The sequence below is a fragment of the Narcine bancroftii genome, chromosome 2 (genome assembly GCF_036971445.1).
Source record: "Narcine bancroftii isolate sNarBan1 chromosome 2, sNarBan1.hap1, whole genome shotgun sequence".
Classification (NCBI taxonomy): Eukaryota; Metazoa; Chordata; class Chondrichthyes; order Torpediniformes; family Narcinidae; genus Narcine; species Narcine bancroftii.
Window position 1 is genome coordinate 157,291,179 of NC_091470.1, and position 23,584 is coordinate 157,314,762.

The 23,584-nt window shown below is 43.8% G+C and overlaps 1 protein-coding gene across 9 annotated transcripts in view; it reads right to left on the bottom strand.

Moving 5' to 3' along the window:
• The window catches only part of LOC138754484 (Golgi integral membrane protein 4-like), a 97,869-nt gene that overhangs the window by 13,636 nt on the left and 60,649 nt on the right, over nt 1-23,584 (bottom strand). For 7 of the 9 annotated variants that reach the window (XM_069918815.1, XM_069918813.1, XM_069918816.1 and 4 more), the window contains 6 exons: nt 17,241-17,290; nt 13,661-13,714; nt 12,570-12,720; nt 11,814-11,896; nt 6,257-6,418; nt 2,358-2,576 (listed from right to left, as the gene is read on the bottom strand). In XM_069918815.1, coding sequence (XP_069774916.1) covers nt 2,358-2,576; nt 6,257-6,418; nt 11,814-11,896; nt 12,570-12,720; nt 13,661-13,705 — 660 coding nt within the window. In that variant the 5' untranslated portion in view covers nt 13,706-13,714; nt 17,241-17,290. The remainder of the gene's footprint in view (nt 1-2,357; nt 2,577-6,256; nt 6,419-11,813; nt 11,897-12,569; nt 12,721-13,660; nt 13,715-17,240; nt 17,291-23,584) is intronic. The other 2 variants (XM_069918808.1, XM_069918810.1) reach the window with 2 other exon arrangements.

Below are 23,584 nucleotides of genomic sequence, written 5' to 3' on the forward strand. Positions count from 1 at the left end.
ACCAGGTCACACAGAAGGTAACCAACATATTTGGCCTGAGGTTAAGAGGAGTGCAAGCTAACAGGTGCGAAGGTAGAAGATATGATGGGGAAAGGGGGTAGCTCTCTCTGATAGGAGAGGGAAGGAAGGGTGTGGGGTGCTGAAGGAAAGGAACAGACAGATAGCGAAAGAGAGAGGATTAACGGAATTTGAAGAAGTTAATGTTAAGCCTGACTGGTTGGAGAGTGCCCAGATGGAATATCTCCATTCCCATCTCCCTTTTACCCCCTGGCTTATCAAAAATCTCTCTCTGTCTTCAAAACAATTTGAAGACTGCTCCCACCAATCTCTGAGGAAGAGAGTTCCAAAGATCTCGTGACACTCAGAGAGAAAATAAATTCTTCTCCTGTCTTAAATATGAAGGTGGACCAAATGGCAGCACTGCTACCTTACATTTCAAGTGGCCTAGGATTGGACCTGACCTTGGGTGCTGCCGCTGTGGAGTTTGCATGTTCTTCCTGTGATGCTGTGGGATAGGCCTGGGTGCTCCAATTCCCTCCCATGGAGGTTAGTAAATTGGCCAGTGTGGATTGCCCCTAGTGGAGTTGAGTGTTGGGAGAATCAGGGTGGAGGGAGAGAGAATGGGTTGTAAAGAATCAAGATTTCTGAATATTTAAGTCTATCGATTTATCCACAAAACACTACTTCAAAGAACTTCGAAATATTGGTCAAGCATGATAAACCACACTGAGCTCTCCCAACACACAGCAGCTCAGTCTGCTTGTCGGGAGAAGTAGGTATATTGGTGAATTGGTAAAAGGAAACCACTGGCTGGTTCTCTATCTCAACGGATCCTGACTAACATGCTGAATCTTTCCAGAAACTACCTGAACCTCATACAGTATATAACTGGACCAGGCACTTTGCTGATCCACTCTCCCAATGACATTGTCTTCGTCATACTTTACTCCGATGATGACATCACTAATGTGTCTGTGCCCATTCATTACCGTCCAACAGAAATTAAATCCATCTGACCATCCTTCTAACAGTTTCACAAGGAGTATGGTTGCATGGAGATCACCAGAAGAGGTGAAACATGCACAGTTTGAAATGTCGCCCAGGGCACTGCTGTGTTAAAACACAACCCCTGTGACTAGTTCACCACCAGCAGACCTTGGCACTGATCTGCCAACCGCAGCTCACCATCTGCTACATGCCGTGGATCGCTGTGCTCAACAGTCTTATGCCACAGACAATGTTGACACTGGTCACCAAGCAAACCATGAGCCTGCAGCACTTTTTGAGGCAGCCTAAATGGGACAAACCACAAATAAAATACTTTAACTCAAGGGTCCAGATTTTTGTCAGTGACATTCCATTTTATGTCAGTTCCACCCCACATTGGAAATTCACGTTGTGAGCAGAGATCTGCATATCTTTTCACAGAGCCATCCACCCTCCCCCTGCTTGCTGGTGTGCCCTCCCTCCCTTATCCACATGAACTCCTGGCTGTGGGACCATGCTCCTCCCCCCTCCAACATTTGGTTCAGGCGCCTGCCAACATTTTGCTCATACCTGATGAAGGGGTCAAGCCCGAAATGTTGGTTATGTATCTTAATCTTTGCACTGTTTGACCTGCTGAGTTTCTCTTGTGTCTTTAACCTATGGCATGGAGGTGGCCCACAAATGTGCCAGGGTCACCCGCTTTGTACTCAACACCGAAGCCTTTGGAATCAGTTCCTCCGAGCAGTCAGGCATCCGCTTCGGATGACACATCTTCCTCCAGCTCTGACTTGTGTAATTTGAGCTGAATCCTGACTCTGACAGTCAACAATGTTTAATGCCATTTGCCAGCTTCAGAAGACGTCCATTTTGTTTGGGCACCTGTCTACACTTTGTTCATACCTTGATGAAGGGCTCAAGCTTGAAATGTTGGTTATGTATCTTTATCTCTGCTATTTAAATAATGCTAAATGACTTGTTGAGTTTCCCTAGATTTGTGTTTTTGACCTTAATCATGGAATCTACAGACTTTCAAGTTTAACTCTTGTTCTGCATATTCTACCTGGGCTGACAGATATTCCCAGCATTTTTTTCTTCAATTTTCATATTTCCAATATTTAAAGAGGATGGTCTGTCAGGAGCTGCTTTTATGAAGGTCCAGCTCTCCTGTGGCACCAGGGAATGGACCGAGGGACTCCCTGTATCCAGCAGGCAGGCATTTAGTTCTCCAGAGAGCAACCTCAGGTTCTACCAATTAACGTTGTTCTCCAACTGCATCGCAGCTTTTAGGCCACCCCTCGATCCAGTTACTGGGGTAGACATCAGCCACACTCCGGCTGCAGGCCCTGTTGACCAGCAGGCTCAGTTCTCACCTGGTTCTCGGGCTGGAGTTTATTTACTGTCCTGGTGACCCGAGGCAGGCGAATGGCCCCTTGCTCCTTCAGCTCCATGGCGGGAATGCCCCCTGGCGGCAGGTGCTCATGCATAGCATCGTGCAGCGGGCCCAGGTCCTCCTTCGCTCCCTGTTCTCCATCTCTCTTGGGGGCTGCGGTGCGCTCCCCATGTGCCAGTTCTTCAGCTGGTGGTGGCTGCTGAACAAAAGGAGAGCTGGTGACAACTCTATTTACTAGAAGGAATGGGAGCAAGCAGGGTGTTCCTCAAGTCAGAAAAAACACCAGCTCAGTTCAGTGCTTGCAACACCATACCACTGAAGGCACCATAATGGGCTGAGTTTACTTAACCTCCAGGAACCCATCACCCTGCTCGGCTGTTGATTCAGAACAAAGAGCAAGAAAGCCAGTCTAATCTCTTCCACCAAATTCCAAGCATTAGTTAACACCTGCTCCTGATTACTTTCAAGTTCAAGTTCATTATTATCTGACTACATACAAAACTGGATGACACAGCACTTCTCCAGACCATGGCGCGCGCTTGCACACACACGCACGCACACACGCACGCACGCACGCACGCGCATGCACGCACGCACGCACGCGCACACACACGCACACACACACGCTCACGCACACACGCTCACGCACACACGCTCACGCACACACGCTCACGCACGCGCACGCTCACGCACACACGCACGCGCACACACGCACACACGCACACACACACGCACACACACACACACACACACACACACACACACACACACACACACACACACACACACAAAATAATGACATATATACATTGCCCTCTGTAATATTTGGTGAAAAAGACACTTTTATCCTTTATTCACCCCTGTGCTCTACAGTTTTAAATTTGTCATCAAATGATTCAAATGCACATTCCAGATTGTATTAAAAGTTATTTATATCAGTTTGACCATGTAGAAATTAAAGCATCTTTTATACATAGTTCCCCCATTTCAGGAGAGCATAATGTTTGGGACATTTTGCTTCACAGATGTTTGTGATTACTCAGCTATTACTTTACAATTTCTTTCATTGAAGGTATAAAAGTGCTAGACTTGCTTCTAAGTTATTGATCACTTTTGGAGTCAGTAGTTGCCATTTTTCAACATGAGGACCAGAGTTGTGCCAATGAAAGTCAAAGAAGCCATTATGAGGCTGAAAAACAAGAGTGAAACAGGAAGAGACATAGTCCAAACCTTTGGATTACCAACATCAATGGTTTGGGACATCATTAAAAAGGAAAAGCAGACTGGTGAGCTCAGTAACAGCCAAGGAACTGGTATTCCAAGGAAGACCTCCACTGTTGATAACACATGAATTCTCATCATAATGAAGAAAAAATCCCCAAATGCCTGTCAAATAGATCAAAACCACTCTTCAGGAGGTAGTGGTGGATATGTAAGACTTAATGAACAGAAATATAGAGGCTGCACTGCAAGATGCAAACCACTAGTTAGCCACAGAAACAGGACAGCCAGATTACAGTTTCCCAAGAAGTATTTTAAAAAGTCTAGAAAAAAGTCTTGTGGACAGATGAGGCCAAAATTAACATGTATCAAAGCAATGGCAAGAGCAAAGTGTGGAGACATAAAGGAACTGCCCAAGATCCAAAACAGACCACCTCATCTGTGAAACATGGTGGTGGGAGTGTTATGGCCTGGGCATGAGTGGCTGCCACAGGTACTGGCGGACCCATCTTCATTGATGATGTAACTGCTGATGGCAGTAGCAAAATTAATTTTAAGGTGTATAGACTTCTTGTCTGCTTAAGTTCAAACAAGTGTCTCCAAACTTATTGGACAGTGCTCTATCTTCAGCAAGACAGTGATCCCAAACATACTGCCAAAATAACAAAGGAATTTTTCAAAGCTAATATCTGGAAAATTCTTGAATGGCCAAGTTAGTTGCCCGATCCAAATCCAATTGAGCATGCCTTCCATATGCTGAAGAGCAAACTTAAGGGGACAAGCCTTGAAACAAGCAGGAGCTGGAAATGGCTACGTAGAGGCCTGGCAGAACATCACCAGAGAAGATACTCAGCACCTGGTGACGTCTATGAATCACAGACTTCAAGCTGATATCACATGCAAGGGACATGCAACAAAGTACTAAATATGATTACTTTAATATACATTTAATCATGTCCCAAATATTGTGGTGCCCTAAAATGAGAGCAACATGTCTAAAAAGTGCTGTGATTTCTACATGGTCAAACCACAGTGTATACAAGTTTAAAACTGTGGAGCACAGGGGAAATTAAAGGAAAAATATCTTTGTCCTAAACATTATGGAGAGCATTGTACGTATAGATACAATTTAAATATTTAGAATAATTTACTTGGTTACAGGATTCTGTCTATTATTGTCATAGCTTGTGGGAGGAAATTATTACTGGAGTTCTGATTTTGATGCTCCTTATCTCCTTCTTGATGGTAGTGGGTCAAAGATACTGTGTGCTGATTGGAACTCATGCAAGTTAAGGAAGAACTTCTTAACTCAAGTGGTATTAAATTGCCTACCCCACAAATAATGGGTGCCCCAGTCCCAAGACCATGAACTCTAAAGGAACCAAGGGTGACAAGATACTGGCAGGGAATTGAGAAGATGCTGTAATCTTATTGGCTGACAGAGCAGGCTCAGGAGGCAGAAAGCTCATCCTTTCCTCTCCTGGTTCTCATTTTGAACACTGAAGCAAAGGGTCTCAAGCCGATATTTTTCCACCTGAAATAACAGGGATCTGAGTGAACAGCCAAGTCCCAGAACTCCTGGATTCAGCAGCTTGGTACAACCAAGATGTATCAGACTGCCCACTGGTGGACATTGGGACTTTCCACCAATCACCTTGCGTGTTCACAGCTCTTCCTATCTTTGTATCAGTAGCTCTTTTAACATTGGCTAAACGGTAAATAGGTGGTTCAACGAACCAGTTCAAAATAGCTTTTTTGTCATTCACACTGGACCAATGTTAACCGGTTCTCTGTGCCCTTTCACACTCACCACCCAGCATTCCAGAGCAACGGGCGCTTATCCTCCACTAAATGGACTCGGCTCACCCCTGTTCCTTTCACACTGGGCTAACCATTAAACCAATTAAAAATGAATCAGCAATGATACACCTCCCTAGGCAGTTCATCTCCAGGGTGATCTGATGCCCGCATACTGGTTCACGAGAGTTCACACTGGTACGTTAACCAGTGGTTAATTACAGAGTTAACGTGCCAGTGTGAATGGAGCTAGTGTAAGCACGGTTCAGATGGTACACTCTTACCAGAGAGTCTGAAGATATTGGGTTGGAACTTCCTGATGCGTTGAGTGCTACACAGCCTCTTAGGTACAGTAATACCCAGTCATGTCTGACTGCTTTGATGGATATTCAGAACACAACGAGGACATGGCAGAAAGAAGGTTCTTGATCCCAAGACTATCCAAGAGACCTGATCTTATTGAAAACCACCCATCACAGCCTACCTCAGCAGGCAGATTAAAGAGATGGAACATCCTCCCATGGCAGGGATCTCAATCTGGCTTTCACGTTTCTTTAGTGGCTTTGATGACTCTTTGCTCTTCAGGTCTGGAACACTGTCCTTGCACACACCCACGAGCCACCCAGCCTTGGATTGCCTCCCACCCTTTCCATTGGAGCAGAGTATCGTCAGCCAAGGCTGTCGAAAAAAGTCCCAAGCATGATCCACTTCTGATGACAGGGATGTTCCAACACAAAACCACAACCTGTGTGATTCTCCCTTCCAATCGATCTGAATAATATTACTGGGATTAGCATCACTCAGGAATTAACACATTTGAGTTAAAAAATTTCAAAACGTTTTGCCTTAAAGTAGCTGCACCTTCTGCTCAGCGACCTTTGACTGGATGTTGGCAGGACCCCATGGTTGTCTGTGACCTGCCTGATTCTGTTCTTGTGGAAGGGCCAGGTTTTGTCCAGGGTTTTTGAAACTTGGCATCCCGTTGAGAGCCTCCTTCAGCTGCCTGAACTCTTCCACCTGGCTCTGAAATGTAAACACAATTCAAGTCTTTGGTATGTTAACAGGATTGGGAAACACAGAAATTGAGAGAATGGCTGCTATTTACTGTTGAATTACTCGCAGAGGAGTGTCAGCGACACACTCACTGGATTACACAAAAATGCTGGAGAAACTCAGCAAGACATGCAATGTTCTTTATGTAGCAAAGATAAAGATATCTTTATAAAGCCTGAGACTTTCATCAAGGTATGAGCAAAAAGCAGGACTCACAGATGAAAATATTTTGCCATTTATTACATCTGATGATCAGAATGGATTTATTAAAACACTATTCCTATTTCAATATACACTGTTTACTAAATATTATATACCTGTACTCTCCTTCTAAGGCAGTTTCAGAATATGTGATATCTCTGGGTGCGGAGAAGGCTTTTGATTGGGTAGAATAGGATTATTTATTTAAGATTTTAGAAAAATTTAATTTTGGGGCTGGCTTTATTCAATGGATTATGTTTCTATATTTATCACCTCATGCTTGTGTTCTTACTAACTTTCAGAATTCTAAACCATTTAAACTTCAGTATGGAACCAGACAAGGATGCTCTATAAGTCCATTGCTTTTTGACCTGGCTTTAGAACCTTTAGCTATCACTTTTCAAGAATGTACTGGCATTTCAAAGAAGGGCACAGTCCACAAAGTTTTGTTTTATGCTGATGATTTATTGCTTTTTATTTATAATCTTGAGACTTCATTGGCTTCTATGTTTTCTTTAATTTCTCATTTTAGTCAATTTCAGGTTATAAAATAAATCTACACAAGAGTGAACTTTTTCCTTTGAATAATTTGGCACTGATAAATACTAACCTTCCCTTTAAAATTGTAAGAAATTAATTTACCTATTTGGGTGTAACAATCACTAAAAACTATAAAAACTTATTTAAAGAAAATTCTCACTTTAATTAAACATATGAGAGGGGCATTATCAAATTGGTCGCTCCTTTCCTTATCATTGGTTGGCCAAATCAATTCTATTAAAATGAATATATTACTTAAATTCTAGGTGCCTTTTTCAGGCTTTGCCTGTTTTTATTCCTAAATCTTTTTGGATTCCCTTGACTCAATTATATCTTCTTATATATGGAAAAATAAACCTCCTCGCCTAAATAAAGTCCATTTACAAAAACTTAAAAAATGGAGGTTTAGCCTTACCAAACATTAGATTCTATTGTTGGGCAGTCAATATACAAAATCTTACATTTTGTTATATTAACCATGAAGATTGTCCAATATGGGTCTCTTCAGAATCTAATTCTGTTACAAAATTTTCCATTATTTCCCTTCTCGGATCCTCACTTCCTTTGTCTTTAAATAAATTAACTGATAACTCAGTGGTTAAACATACTCTGAGGACCTGGATACAATTTAGAAAACATTTTGGCTTATTGAGATTTTCTCTTTTTAGTCCTATTTTTTCTAAATTATTTCTTTAAACCTGCATGATTGTCATAGCTTTTAAAGAATGGTATAGATTAGGCATTAAATGTTATAAAGATTTATTTATTGAAGGAAGTCTTGCTTCTTTTGAACAACTGCCAGTTAAATATAGATGACCAAATATTTTTTTTGTTATTTACAGATTAGAATTTAATAATGTAATTTTTAGACATACAGCACAGTAACAGGACCTTTCGGCTCACAAGCCCATGCTGCCCAATTACACCCAATTGATGGGAGGGAAACTGGAGCACCCAGAGGAAACCCACGCTGACACGGAGAGAATGTAAAAACTCCTTACGACAGCACCGGATTCGAACTGCTACACCCACTGTGATACCCCAGTTTACCACTTACATGTCAGATAACTAGGAACTTTATTTAGATATTACTTTGATTTTCCTGCCACAGTTTTCCATTATGCCCTTGGGAACAGATCTATAAAACACTTAGATTTGTTCTTGTTATAAATTGCAAACACTAACTTTGAGATTGGAGGTTATGACATCGACAGGGAGGACGACCAGCACCCTTTAACTGGGGCAACAATAGCAAATTCCAGAGAACATCTGTTGAAGGTGAGATGTCAGATGTAACTTTTATTTTATAGAGAGATTAGTAGGTGCCAGGAATGCATTGCTGGGCTGGTGGTGGAGACTGGTATAATTGGGACATTTAAAAGACTTTTAGACCGGGACATAGATACAAGAAAAATAAAGGGTTATGGGTGTGAGGTAGGGAAGGTGGACGATGATGGAGTCAGAATGACATTGTGGGCTGAAGGGCCTGTATGTTCTTTCAGATCCTTCATCCACCACCACCATGGAGTTTGTCTTCAGTTTCCATTAACAGGGAGCTGTGGATCCTTTCCCATCAACTCTACTTCTTAAGGCTTGCCGCCCAGGTAGATCCAATCCTGAGCAAAGGCTGTGTGACATGGACCACAGCGGTGGGTTCAGGAGAGAGTCACCCAATCACATCTGCAGCCTAAGAACTCCCATCACTTCCTTTCCCCAACACCTGGATCAGATCCCCTGGAAACTTCTTCACTGTCATGAGACCTCCTGAGTCCAGAGATCACCCAGTGAATAATGTTGATGTTATACCCCACACCCCCCCTACCTCCCTCCCTCACTCACTCCAGACACAGGATCACACGACTAAAATACCAGTGAGTTAACTTGCAGCTCATGAAGCTGGGTTTAAACCCAACCATGACATTCGACTGCTTTCTGCCAACAGGCAATTTGAAGTGTGCGAATACTATTGATCAGGAATGCTGGCTAAAAATAGCACAGTCCTGATGGAGCTAGTTGACTGGATGTCCATGCTGAAGGGAGAAACAAAACTGCTCATTTAGTCTGGGCAGAACACTGGAGAGATGCTGCACTCTGTTGACCACAACCTTCCTGCAGCAAGACGAGCTCTCATCACCTGCTTCGATGTTACACAGTCCACAAGGGTCACCAATTGTCCCACTGCATCCCCTTCCAATCCTGTAGCTGCCACTCTCTTCTGCAATGTCAACATTCTACAGAAATCAGAGCTAATTAACCCTTCTCTTTTGAAACATGGGCTCACAAAAAGCTTGTTACTGCAAAAGTCCTCAGTCAACTTCCTCGTTCAAACTGCATCAGGCAAAATAGCCAGTCAGACCGAGTCTCCACTGTGATGGTCAGGGGGGCGGAGGGGAGGCACCAACCTATACTGTGGGGAGGGAGGAAACGGGGAGGGATAGGCAGCTAGCCTACACTGTGGGGGGGGGGGTGTGGGGGTAGAGGGTGTGGGGGTAGAGAAGATGGAGATGCACTAAGCTTACTGGAGGGGAAGGGGAGGTACCAAATCTCCACTGTGTTGGGGGAGGGGGCGGAAGGGGGAGTGGAGGAGGTGCGAAGCCACCGCTGGGTTCAAGGATAATGTGGTAAACCAGATCAGCAAATTTGCAGATGACACTAGTTAATAGTGAGGAAAGGTTTCAAAACTTGCAGTGGGATCTTCTCCATCCCAGCATATTCATTTGTCTAATAGTCTCGCAAACACAGTATCCACCACTACCCCTGGTATCCTGTTCCAAGCACCTACATTCTCTGTCAAAACAAAACCTGTCCTGCACATTTCCTTTAAAATCCGCACTACACCTTAAAAGGGGCGACCCGGTTAGCGCAGAGGTAGCACAATGCCGTTTCAGCACCGTGACCAGGATTTGCATCTGGTACCGTTGGTGAGGAGTTTGTACGTTCTTTCTGTGTCTATGTGGATTTCCTCCAGAGGCTCTGGTTTCCTCCCACCGTTCAAAAATGTACCGGGGGCGGTAGTTCAACTGGGTTTAATTGGACAGCATGGGCTCATGGGTTGAAAGGGTCTTTTACTGTTCTGTATGTCTGTATGTGTGCCCTATAGCAGTGGTTTTCAAACTGCCCCCCTAAATTCACATTCCATTTTAAGCAATCCCTATGCCATATGTGGTCTGTGATTAGTAAGGGATTGTTTAAGGTGGTATGTGAATGGGAAGGGAAGGTTGAAATATTTTGCTTGAGAAAAATTGTCATTGGCCCATTTCCTTTGGAGTTATGAAATCGTGCACATAATGAGTCAATTAGGCACAATTAAAACAGTGATTTTTAAACCATTTTCCTTCCACTCACATACCAAATTAATGCAATTTGCCATTTTTACCCTGAGAGACAGATCCTGACTGTCTATCCTACCAATACCTCCCATAATTTATAAACTTCCATTAGTTCTCCCACCAGCCTCTGATATTCTAAAGAAATGAGTTCAATTTCTATACAAGCATCTTGGTAAATCTCTTCCCTTTCCAAAGCCTCCACCTCGTTCCCTAATGGGACAACCAGAATTACCGCAATACTCCAAGTACAGCCTAATCAAAGTTTTCTATGGGAAGTGGAAGTCCTGCTAATTTGATCAAATCCTTAGAAGGGGCAAAGGATTTGAGTTTGGCATGGTCCCCTATTGAATAGATCTGGTTCTCTGATTATCGACCCAATACTTGGTGAGATTTTGTGAGCTGTACAAGAGTTAGTGCTGGGACTGTTTCTGGTCATAATCCTCTCTAATGGTTAAATTAATGCAAGAAACTGTACAAAGGACTTAATAATTTTGCACAGATCCAAATGGGAAGAGATTGTCAATGTGAGGCAGTTGGAAAGATATGGAATTCTCAGTGAGACAGAAACTCTGTGGGAGCAGGATTAAATCTGTGGAAATGCCAGCACTACTGTTCTCTGAAGTCACACATAAACCTTTGATGAAGATAGGAGAAAATATTCAGCCAGCAGAGAGCCTTGATTGTGCTTTCTCATAGCAGCAATTTGAATAAAGTTGTGTGAAACAGCAATGGTGTCACCCAGGATGAAGAGTTGGTTGATGCCACTCGCCGTTGGGGTGACACTGTTAAAGTGTCTCCTTATCCCTGCTTAGTAAGTCACCCTAGTCAGAAGCTTTATCTGTAAACTTGCAGGGGGGGTTGGTTAATTATCTATAATGTTATTGTTCCTCTTTTGGGCGACTCCGTGGAGGGGGAGGAACCTGCAGATGCAGCAACTGTTAAATGTTTTCAAAGAGTGACGGAAAATAAAGTAAAATGCTTTAAGTTTTATATAATCAACCAAGTGAAGTTTGTGCAGTGTAAGTACAGTCAAGTGTTTTTGTCTTTCAAACTATTTATTCTTAATACCGATCTATTAGTTAGGCATTGTAAGAATAAATCTCAAGCTACAGGAAAATATACTTATCCACCAGGGGATTTTACCGTACTTCAACATTAAATACAGCCACTTAGCAAGAGGAAGTTGAGCACCTGAACCTCCAAGCAAGCTGATAGAAACAAGCGTTAGGTCTCTTGGAGATTTGGAACTGGGCTTCACAAGGAGAATTAAAGCCTCGACATTCACTGCTGTGTACCTGGGCCTTCGCCAGCTGGACGTGCATCTCTTGGTGAGACTTCCGCAGCTGCTTGCTTTCCTGCTTTAACTTTGCGATATTGTCTGTGAGAAAGGAACTAGTTACAGTGATTATGGAATGATAGAAAGAAATCAAGAGAAAAGACCAATTAACAGCCTGAACACTCATTATAGAAATTACAGAGAGCTGGGAGATGAAGCGTGTGCTTGAGTGAGAACCAAAAACGAAAAAGATGAAGAGAAAAGGAAATAGGTGACCCCCTCCCACCCCTTCCTGTTCTAGAATTTCAAGCATGAACCCCACACAAAGGCAGTTCCTCCAAAACCTTCATTCAGCCTAGCTTTTTGCAATGACCAATTACCATACCTTGTGTTGAACACAGAAAGCACCCATACCTTGTGTTGAACACAGAAAGCACCGGGACCCCATCAACATTTCTGGGTCCATACACTGAGCCAATACGCAATAGCACTTGGTCCCTCGTGTCTACGAGACATACTGTGAATGCATTCAGCCAGTGCATACACACACTAAACTGATCAAAGTCAATATAGATTCACGGCATGGAAATCATGTTTGACAGGTTCGTTGGAGAACTTTGAGGATCGATCAAATAGATAAAGGAGAAATAACGGATGAGGTGCATTTGGATTTTGAAGAACCCTTTGACACAGATACGCACGCAGTCATGCATGCACGTCCACACACAGACAGACAGACATGCAGACACATACGCACGCATGGACCTGCACACACCTTGCAAGCTGCTGATCTCCAGCTCCTTCTGCTGATGAAACTGCCGGTACTGCTGGCTGTGAGTCTCCACTGCCTTCCTGTGCTCCAGCTGCAGACTGTTGTGCTGGACCTGAAGCTGCACAAGCTGCTTCTTTATTTCTTCCTGCTGGTTCTGTAAAGGCAACAGCTGGCCTCAGTACTGAGAGTCACCCCACTGCCCCAGGCCAATGCAACAGTTTCCCCTCCAGCGCCTGCAGGGATTGGGAACACCAGGCTACCGGGGCTCACCAGGACCCACCCTCGGTGGTTGCTGGGTTGCAGGATGGTAACAATTAGGAAGGGTGGGAGACAATCCATTTCCAATACAAGGGCAAGCACAAAGAAGGGTGACAGTGAGAGCAAAAAATCATCAATGAGCAAATGATGGGCAAGTGAGATATAGAAGAGAGGGCCTTAAATTGGAGACTGTGCTGAATTGTCTCACTACGCACCATCTACAATTATCCACCTGCTCCACATAACTTTTTTAATTTATTTTTTAATTTAAATTTAGACAAACAACACGGTAACAGACCCTTTCAGTCCACAAGCCCATGCCACCCAATCACACCCAGTAACCTAAGACCCCCAGTATGTTTTAAAGATTCAAGATAAAATTTATTACCATAGTAATAAAGCAATGTCATATTACATGAAATTTCTCTTTGCCTGCTGCAAGGCAGGTAGATTCGCCACCGGGAAGAATTGTCAGACTTCAAGTCACAGAGAGAGAAGCAAAAGAGAGACCCCCCCCCCCCCCCCCAGATTTGCCCCCAGCACTTCTGCAGTGAACAGTAGGAGGAAACTGGAGCCCCTGGGGAAAACCCATGCAGACACAGAGAGAATGTACACTTCTTACAGACAGCGTGGGATTCAAACCCCAGTCCCAATTGCTGGCGCTGTAACAGTGTTGCGCTAACCGCTACACTAACCATGCTCCTTGTTGCCAGCATAATGCTGGGCTGTGACCATCCAACAAACCCTAACTTCTGAACATTAGCCAACAGAAAGACTCACAGCCACCAATTTTATGAGGGGCTGCTGCTGGATCACGTACCAGCAGTCACACCTACCTTCAGTATTGTATGCTGAGAACTTAAAGCACCATAACGATTCATGGCATCTTGCTGCAAGAGATTTAAATAGAGCAGGTTAGCTACTGCTAAAGTCACAGGAACATAATAAGGTGCATTGATAGAATATAGCGGCACATTTAGCGTAGCGGTTAGCACAACCGACTGGGTCTGGAGTTTGAATCCCGTGCTCTCTATAAGGAGTTTGTACATTCTCTCCGTGTCTGTGAGCATTTCCTCCAGGTGCTCTGGTTTCCTCCCACCATTCAAAACAGAACATACCAGGGGTTATGGGTCATTTGCGTGAAATTGGGTAGCATGGGCTCATGGGCCAAAATGGCCTGTTTCTGCAAAATTAAAACATTTAAATTAAAAAAAAAATTTCCTGCACGATTCAAACAGCATTCCTTTCTGCACCATTGTAACTGTGAATATTCATCTATCTTTTTTTATTTATCTTTTCTCCTCTCATTGCACATTGTGTTAATTTAATTTATACTTATTCTTACATGACTGTGTATAGCTGCAGCAAAAACTTCAGTGCATCTCTGCATTATACTAATGTATAAGATAATACAAGCTCACCAGCAGCTTCATCAACCAGTGGACAACCGCAGTACAGATTCAGACACTGCAGCGTCGTCGCAACATAAGGTCATCAGCACATTCCCACCCCCCACCACCCTCATGACACCCTCCCCAAGCAGCCTCCACCAGAACCAGCACCCTATCCTATTCACACTGTTCCAGCCTCATCCCTCCCACCGATACGCCTGCCCCAAATGCAATTCCAAAACAACATTCCAACCCCAACTGCAGCTGCAGCTTCAAGGTCAATCCATTTCCACTGTCTACAGCCTCAGATCCAATCCAATTCCTCATCCCATCCTTCAAACCCTTTCCAGACCCCGCTCTGCCCCTATTAATCACATGCAGCCAAGATAATGCTGGGAGCCAACCAAAAAGAGGTTATTAATGGAAAACCTGATTGGGACATGGATGAAGAGATAAACTACAGCCTACTTGCCGTCAATTCTATTTCTTGGTGAACAGAAAGGTTCTTGTTGGGCTCAAACCCAAAACTTTGATTGTGTATCTTTATCTGTGCTATAAGAATCCAAAAGTATGGTATAAACACATGTAATCAAGTTTTGGGCATTGTTTGACCTGCTGGGTTTCCCCAGCAGAGTGTTTTTACTTCAACCACGACCTATGCAGACTTTCGTGTTTTACTAAAAATATTTCCCTTGTATAGGATTACAGGTACCACAGGAATAAAGACAACAAACATCACAACCTTGTACACTTCTGCATCTAGCAAACAAAACCAAATACAACTTTGGTAGACAAACTGCATGGTTGAGCAGCAAGAGGGTATCCAGCATCAGAACCAGGGTATTAACCACGGTGGGCAGTCGGGGTGTCAGGAACTCGGTTGAGAGGGTGGTCAGAAGCTCGATGGGTGGGTAGCTGAGGTGAGGGTTCACGTCAGGGCACCATGAGCTCAGATGGGTGGTTGATCAGGAGGTCAGGTGGGTGGAAGGGGGCGAGGATTCACGGTCGTGGGCGGGCGGCTGGTGAAAGTTCATGGTTACGGAATTGGGAGCTTGGATGGGTGGACGGTTGAGACAAGGGTTCATGGTCAGGGCATCTGGAGCTCGGAAGGGTGAGGTTGGATGACTAGGGTGAATAAGGGGGTATGTCGACATTTAGACTGGTCATACATAAAATACATGATTTTTGGGTTGTAAAAGGCAGAGGGTCAACTCTGACATAGATCAACTATTACATAAGTATATACAATATAGGCTTTCAAGACATACCAAAGCATATTTCCTAATGACGAGTTTCAGGAAAGGAAATGTAGCAACCAATGTTCATGTCGAAACCTCCCACTGAAAGTGATTTTGAAACATCCAGATCGAACCAGGACAGGACACCCACAGTATCCGTCCTGGTTACCTTTAACCAAGGCCCATCTACCCTCTCAAATGGACATTTCAGATCTGAGAACATGAAGTTAAAGCTATCATCAACATGGTTAGTGCAATGCGGCATGGGCAGTGCAGTGGTTACAGCGACAATGACCCGGGTTCGAATCCCATTCTGTCTGTAAGGAGTTTGAACACTCTCCCCATGTCCGCATGGATTTCCTCCAAGTATTCTGGTTTTTCCCACATTACAAAAACAGATGGGGTTTGTAGGTTAATTGATAACATGGGTGTAATTGGGCAGTATGGGCTTGTGGGCTGAAAGGCCCTGTTACCATGCTGCATGGCTAAATTTTAAAATAAAGAGAGTGCCTCTGACAGTGCAGCTCACTTGGTGCTGTGACGAAACAGTGACCTAGCCTTTTTGTTTCTCATCTCAGGAGCAGATCTGGACTCTGAAACTTGTTCAAAGATTTTAACTGGACCTCAGATTCTCCCTACAGTTTGGCTGGACCCTGAACTAACCCAATGTACCCCAGCTCTGTTTGGTTGAATAGTAAACAGAAGATAAAGCAAACACTTCACAACCTGAAATGAAAACACAGCTGGAACAGATAAAAGATCACAAGAAAACCAGAGAGTGTCACGTGGTTCCCATCAGCCTGATCTCAGCCCAGCTGCCTCAGGTCTTAACCCCTCTCATGCCAAGTCACACAGCCTTCTAGTCTCCAAAACTTCAGATATTTATCCATCTCCTCCTTACATACCTCCAGGCATCCAGCCTCCACAAACACAAAGGGAAGGGAACTCCAAGGATTCACTACCCTATAGAAAAAGAAATTCCTATCCACCTCTGTTTTAAATGACCTCCTCCTTATGTTGTGACTAAGTCCCCTTATTAGAGACCCTCCCACTCATGGAAACATTTCAACGTCTACCATGTCCTGCTCCTTTAGAACCTTATACATTTCAATAAGATCACTTTCATTCTTCGAAACTCCAAACAATGTATTTTTTTAGCTCTTCGTAAAAGGACAATCCTCTCATCTCAAGAATTAGCCCAGTGAATCCCACCTGGACTATGGTGGGGTAGCCTAGGTCCAGAGGGGATGGCCTCAGAACACAAACAGGGATGAGGAGGGATTTCTTTTTCCAGAGGGTGGTGAATCTATGGAATTTGTTGCTGTGGAGGCCAAGTCATTGGGTAATTTAAAATCTTGAATCAGGAAGGAAGTCAAGGGTTATGTATGAGGAGAAGGCGGGAGAATGGCGATAAAAAGGGTTGCAAATCGTCCATGATGAAGTGGTGGGGCTGACTTGATGGGCCGAATGGCCTAATTTTGCTCCTGTGCCTTATAGACTGCTTCCAATGGTAGTCTATCCTTTCTTAAAACCACATAGGGGATTTCAAGTATAGCCCTGTATGATTGTAACAATTATAATTTTTAAAAACGTAAAGATTTTAAATTCCATGTCTCTCACAATAAGGGCCAATTTACACTGCACCTGCACACTAAATGTGTGTCACGCAGGAGGACACTGAGATCTCTCTCTCTCTCTATTTACCTTGCAATTTAAACCTGGAAGAGTGAGAAAAGAGATGAGTTGATTGCTGAAATGAGGAGCTCCATTTTAAAGCGGGCACTTACCTTTTCTTTGTTCAATGACTCCTGAGCTTCCAATTTATACACCAGAAAATCTGCAGGGACAGGGGAGAAAAGGAGAATGAATTGGCATTCAGACAGTATCAGGTAATGCTTTAATAGTCAAAATGTAATGTCAGTGGGAAGCAGGAGCTGTAAGTGGACACCACACTCAGCTCTGCACTGAATTTAAGGACCCCCCCCACCCCAGGAGATTGCACCTCCCAGCAGCTCACCACAGTCGCAATAAGGATCACTTCTGCTTATTTACATTCCGCGCTCATCGTGTTAAAACGACTCAGAGCATTTCACAGGATCATTATCAATGTTAAAAGTATGATTTTCAGCAAAAGAAGAGATTCTCCAAGGGAACCAAAAAAAAAAATCCTTGGTCAGAGCGGTAAGTTTTAAATAGCAAATTGAAGGAGAGGTTCAGAACACTTCAAGGAAAGAATGCCGGAGATTCGAGCTGAAGGAGCAATGACCAACAATTCAGAGTTTTTACAAAATGGAATTGCAAGGCTGACAGGCAGTCAGAAAGCAGGATGTATTTGATTAATTTATGCTTAACTTCTTTGGCTTGGCTTCGCGGATGAAGATTTATGGAGGGGTATGTCCACGTCTGCTGCAGGCTCGTTAGTGACTGACAAGTCCGATGTGGGACAGGCAGGCACGGTTGCAGCGGTTGCAAGGGAAAATTGGTGGGTTGGGGTTGGGTGTTGGGTTTTTCCTCCTTTGTCTTTTGAAAGTGAGGTGGGCTCTGCGGTCTTCTTCAAAGGAGGTTGCTGCCCGCCGAACTGTGCTTAAGTAATGCAGTTAAAATGACACAGGGCACCACAACCAGAGGGCTACGGCAGAGTAGAGGAGGGGCTAGGCCATAAGGTGGTGATCGTACAGAATGAGAGTGAGCGGCAGATGTGAAAGACCCAACCTTGAGTTTGGTGCATGGTGAGGAGCTGAAAGGGGCTGGTGATCAGGGGCAACCTGGTGTCATCAACTGACAGGCAACAGAAAAGCTTCACAAGCAATTCATAAAGGAAAACCAACCAATGACCTTAATGCAAAAAAGACCTGGCTGCACCAGTTAAGAGGATGCAAAGGAGAGTCTTTGATGGGAGCAACTCTCAAAGAGTCACCATATACAGCAGTATTATAAAAGGCTTCCCCCACCCTAGTCAAACTCTCTACTCTTCCCTCCCGGTTAGCAGAAGATACACAAGTATGAAGACACACACAATGTTGACTTAGCTCTTCTCTTGAGAACAACAGAGGAGATTTATGAGGGGCCTAGATAGGGTGGACAGCCAGCAGCTTTTTCTTGAGATGACAATAACAAACACCAAAGGACAATGGTTTAAGGTAAGTGGAGAAAAGTTTAGGGTAGATATCAGAGCTAAGCTTTTTACTTAGAGAGTGGTGGATGCCTGGAATATATTGCCAGGGGTGGTGGAGGAGGTTGGTACAACACGAACATTCAAAAGACTTAGATAGGCACAAGATGCAAGAAAAATAGAGGGTTATGGGCATGAGGTGGGGAAAAATGAGATAGCTGCAGAGTAGGTTTACATAGTAGGCACAACATTGTGGGCCAAAGGGCCTGTAATGTTCTATGTTCCTCACAGCACCAGCTCCAAAGACAGTTTCTTTCCCCACTGTTATCAGATGCTGTGAGCAGATTATAGAGCAGGCCAATGTAGCTGTCCTTGCATTGTTTAAACTGAACTTTTTCTCTGTAATACTGTACTCTGCACTCTTGTTTTAGTTTACACTACCTGTTGTAAGTATTGAAATGACTGGTTTGGATAGCAAGCAAAACAAAGTTTTTCCACTGTATCTCAATAAATAATTCAATCCAAGATTAGAGGCAATTTGTTCCAACTACATGGAGCCCTTGTGAGATTGTGATCAGAATATTGTGTACAGGCTTGGTCTCTTTACCCAAGGGAGGACGTACATGGTTACAAAGGTTTGTCTGATTGACTTCAGGGAGGAGAGGTTAGACAGACTTGATCTAAACTCTTGGGAGTTCAGAAAATTTTTTAAAAAATTCTTAAAGGACTTGACAGGAGATACAGAATGGATATTCCCTCTGAACCTTCTGTAAAGAGGAACAACCTCAAAATAAGAGATCAGCCATTCAAATGTAAGGTTTGGGAAACCATACGGTTATCTTGATCTGATGTGGACACCCACCTTCCCGAACTGTCTGTCAACAACCTGCACATAAATTCAGAGCAGAATCGTGGAAGGAGATCATTAATAAGGAGTTACCTAACCTAATCCCACCTTCCAATAGTGGATCTGTAGCACTTTAAGGTCTCAGCTCTTCATGTGAACATCCAAGAAATGTTTATACACAGTGAGTGGTTCTGCCTCAACCACCTTTTCAGGTACCAAGTTCAAAGTCCCCAGGATCCTCTAAGTGAGAGCATTGTTCCTATTCCTTCATTTGACCTGCTACATTAACTCCATTTTTCCATCCACTGATATTGCCTGAACATTTCCGGCAGTTTGTTGCTAATTTGGATCCCTTCTCCACTCCCCACCCTGACAACGCTGCACAGAGACAAGTTCTCCGGTCATCGAACAATTCATATTCTCCTCCCTTTCCTCCTTCCACCTTACTGCATCTCTCCATACCTACACATCCTCTATCCCTTCCTTCCTGATCTTTACTTGGCTTTCCTTGAACTGCACCATTTCTATTCAGTTCAGCATTCCCTGCCACAGCAAGCCCCCCCTTCCCTATCATTCTCTAGTCAGACATTCCCCCTTCTCTGCATTGAATTTAGCAGTGAATATTTTATGCTAAATAACCCTACTTAAATACATTTCACTGTATTCCCACTTAGGAACTTGGATTCCTGCAAGGAATGATTCTCATTTATCCTTCAGGAGCATAGAGCTGATAACACAGATATCCCTACCACAAAGACTTTCATCTTGAAGTGCAATGCTTAATCTAGCTCAGCATCTCTAACAGGATTTCCTCTTTAAATAAATAAGACCATCCTTTTTGTTGCCTGCAAAGTCAGAGTACCAGGAAGCACAGATGGATTATACTCAAACACAGAAAACAGCCAAACAGAATTAGAAGGCATTTCCTGCACGGTCTCCCACCCTTTTTGACCAATATTGCATGTTTGCGCAGTGGTAAGCGCAATGCTGTTACAGCGCCAGTGACCCGGGTTTAAATCCCGCACTGTCTGTAAGGAGTTTGTATGTTCTGCCTGTGTCTGCATGAGTTTTCTATGGGTGCTCTGGCTTCCTCCCACCCTTCAAAAATGGGTTGGAGGTAAATTGGGTGTAATTGAGCGGCATGGGCCTGTGGGCCAAAAGGGCCTGATACCATGCTATATGTCAAAATTAAGATATATATTGCAATCCTAGGGATTCTCTGCAAGCATAAGCCCATCTTTGAAGGGAGACAGCTAGCCAAAGGACAAAGATGAGTGAAGAGGGGAGAGAGACAAGGCAGAGGTGATTATGGTGATTGCAGGTCAGGTCACTTGTCTGAGAATTACTGGTACCATTTAACCCAGTGCTACTTGTGGCATGGTCGGTGACTAAACTGGCTCCCCCACCAGGCTTGCCTGGTGTGGAGGATGGCTAGACACCTTGCAGGATGAAAAACAAGATCTATCAAAGAGCAGACAAACCTTCTCGTAGGGTCAACGGCCATCTAGCAAACACATGCCGTGAAGTACAGAAAGGGCATCCCTTGCATCGAAGCTTGGTCTGGCCATTCACTGCAGCAGCCGTCTTGGACCTCACCATGCCACTGGATCGGGAGGGGATTTCGAGAGGGTGGGCCTGAACCTGTCCAACCCCTACTCATCTAAATCCACTCACACACAAGCTTCATATCTAACCCCACAGATTGACAGAAAGGAACCATCATCATTGTTTAAGATGGATAGTGTAAGGTAAAAACATCATGAGTTGGGACCGGAGAAGGAGTCACCCAGTACTAAGGAGTAACAGGATGCAGGTGTGACCTTGTACGCTCAAGGTAAGTGTGGCAATAACAAGATGATGTGCAGCAGACTAACAGTGAAGGGTAGCAACAGCTTATTCATTGGACAGTGTAATGATATGATAATTTACTAAGTGCGTGTCCTGGGGTATAAAAAAAACACCACTTGCTGATATCGTTAGAATGCGCCTTCTCCAACTAGCACTGTTAGTTGCAAGTGTTACAATCCGGTAATAAAGAACCTTGATTTTGACTCAGTCTGGTGTCTGACTCACTCATTCTCGAACAAAGCAGACCTAACAATAGCCAGAAGAATGGTGATGGCTGACTGACAGGATGTACAGGTGGCACTCTCCTGGGGCTCGAAGTGTCTCAGCTTTTTATTTTCATAGTCTTGCAACAGAAGAGCAGGCCATTCAATCCACTGAGTTTATGCCAGCTCTCAGATCATTCTCGCTCCTCCATATCTTTTACCGTGATCTCACTCTCAAGCACTCATCATTAATCAGGTTTTGGTTTAGAAGTTTCAGACGACATTAAGTAGGATTCCTGATAAATTATAGAGTCAGAGCAGGTGAAATCAGTGGGAAAACTGTGTTGACCCAGGCAAGTTCTGTAGGGAGTACATCTAGAAATAAAATACTTAAATATAAATTTAGAAAAGTCTCATTTAAAGATTTGTGTCACTTTGTTAATTGGTCCAATTTCTAAAATTGCAGCAGTACCAGTGGACCTCAGGAGTGTAAACTTTTAATTGAAATGTCAGCATTTTAAGGACTTTTGGCTTCTGCAGCAGAACGTCACACAGGCCAATTTCAGGTCACTTTTTCGTTGCGGTGTACAGGATCAGTCACCCAATACAGGCAACTAAAACTCTCTCTCGCGAGTGAAATTAAAACCTGACCCCCATCAGGTATCACACCCTGTCCTGGTTGGTGTAGCGGTTAGCGCAATGCCCTTACAGCACCAGCGATCGAGACTGGGGATCGAATCCCATGCTGTCTGTAAGGAGTTTGTATGTTCTCCCTGTGTCTGCGTGGGTTTTCCCTGGGGGTTCCGGATTCCTCCCTCCGTTCGAAACTTACTTGGTGGGGGGGGGGGGGGTTGTAGGTTAATTTAGTGTAAATTGAGTGGCCCAGACCCTTGGACTGCAATGGCCTGTTACTGTGCTGTATGTCTAAAATTTATTTTTAAAAAGCCATTTGTGGAAGAACTGGAACACGTTACTATTGATCTAGAATCAAGAACCATCAATAAATGCTAAATAGGACCCCTTCACATCAGAACATAAGAAACAGGAGCAGGAGTAGGCCTGTCGAACCTGCACTGCTATTTAATGAGATCATGGCTGATCTGACTGAACTCTCGTTTAATGTACAAGGTGTTCACATGTCAGCTGATTGTAACTCAAGGAGGACATGTAATGGAATATAAGCACAGTACAGTCATTAATGAATACCATGAAATGGTTTAATATTATAACCGGCCTTAAAATTGTATGGGAGAATTGGCACTACCTCGGATTCCATGTCAGGTCATTCATAACCCAGGAACTCCTGTATTGAAGCCCCACCAATTTTGGGTTGAAAAATGACTTGAGAATTTACGCATTTCAAAGATTCACAGAATCACGGGAGGGGCGTGGAGGGAAATGGTCAGGGTGAAGATCAGTGTACTAGGCAGAAAGATAGTTTGGCACAGACAAGAAGGGCCAAAGGGTCAGTTTCTGTGCTGTAGACCTGGATAAAGCACTGAGATGGGGACAGTTTTCAGGTGTCATGGGTTTGTGTCAGGGAGCCTCTGGAGCACACACTGAACTGCTGGAGGAACATGTGTAGAAATGGTCAGTCAACGCTTCAGGTTGGAATCCTTTATCAAGACCATTTCTGGTCTGACCCGCTGAATTCCTCCAGTAGTTCACTGTTTGCTCCAGGTCTAAGCATTGGCAGCAAGACTAGAGGACAACTAGTGGAGTTGTTCTAGTGAACCGGTGCAGGCTCGAAAGGCCGACATGGCCTGTTTCTGCTCCGTAAATGATTATATGGTTATATGGTTACTGCAGCCCACCTGCAGCTACTGCAGAAATATAGCAAATGGCTGTTTCTACACTGAATGCAAGATCAGTCTTGCCTCAGTTCACTCCAGTCAAAGGATAATAATAATGTCTTGCTTCCACATCATAATCCTATAATTTAAATGATTTAAGGACAGGCCTGAAGGTCCACAAAAATAGAGTATTTCCTCTGAAACGTCACCTTTAGGGGAAACAAAATGAAACCTACACTCAACAGCAGCTAGTGCATGGAAACACTGCTGTTTGGCATCTCCTCCAGTGCTTGAGCTCAAACCACCTACGTTGCTGTCAGAACCAATT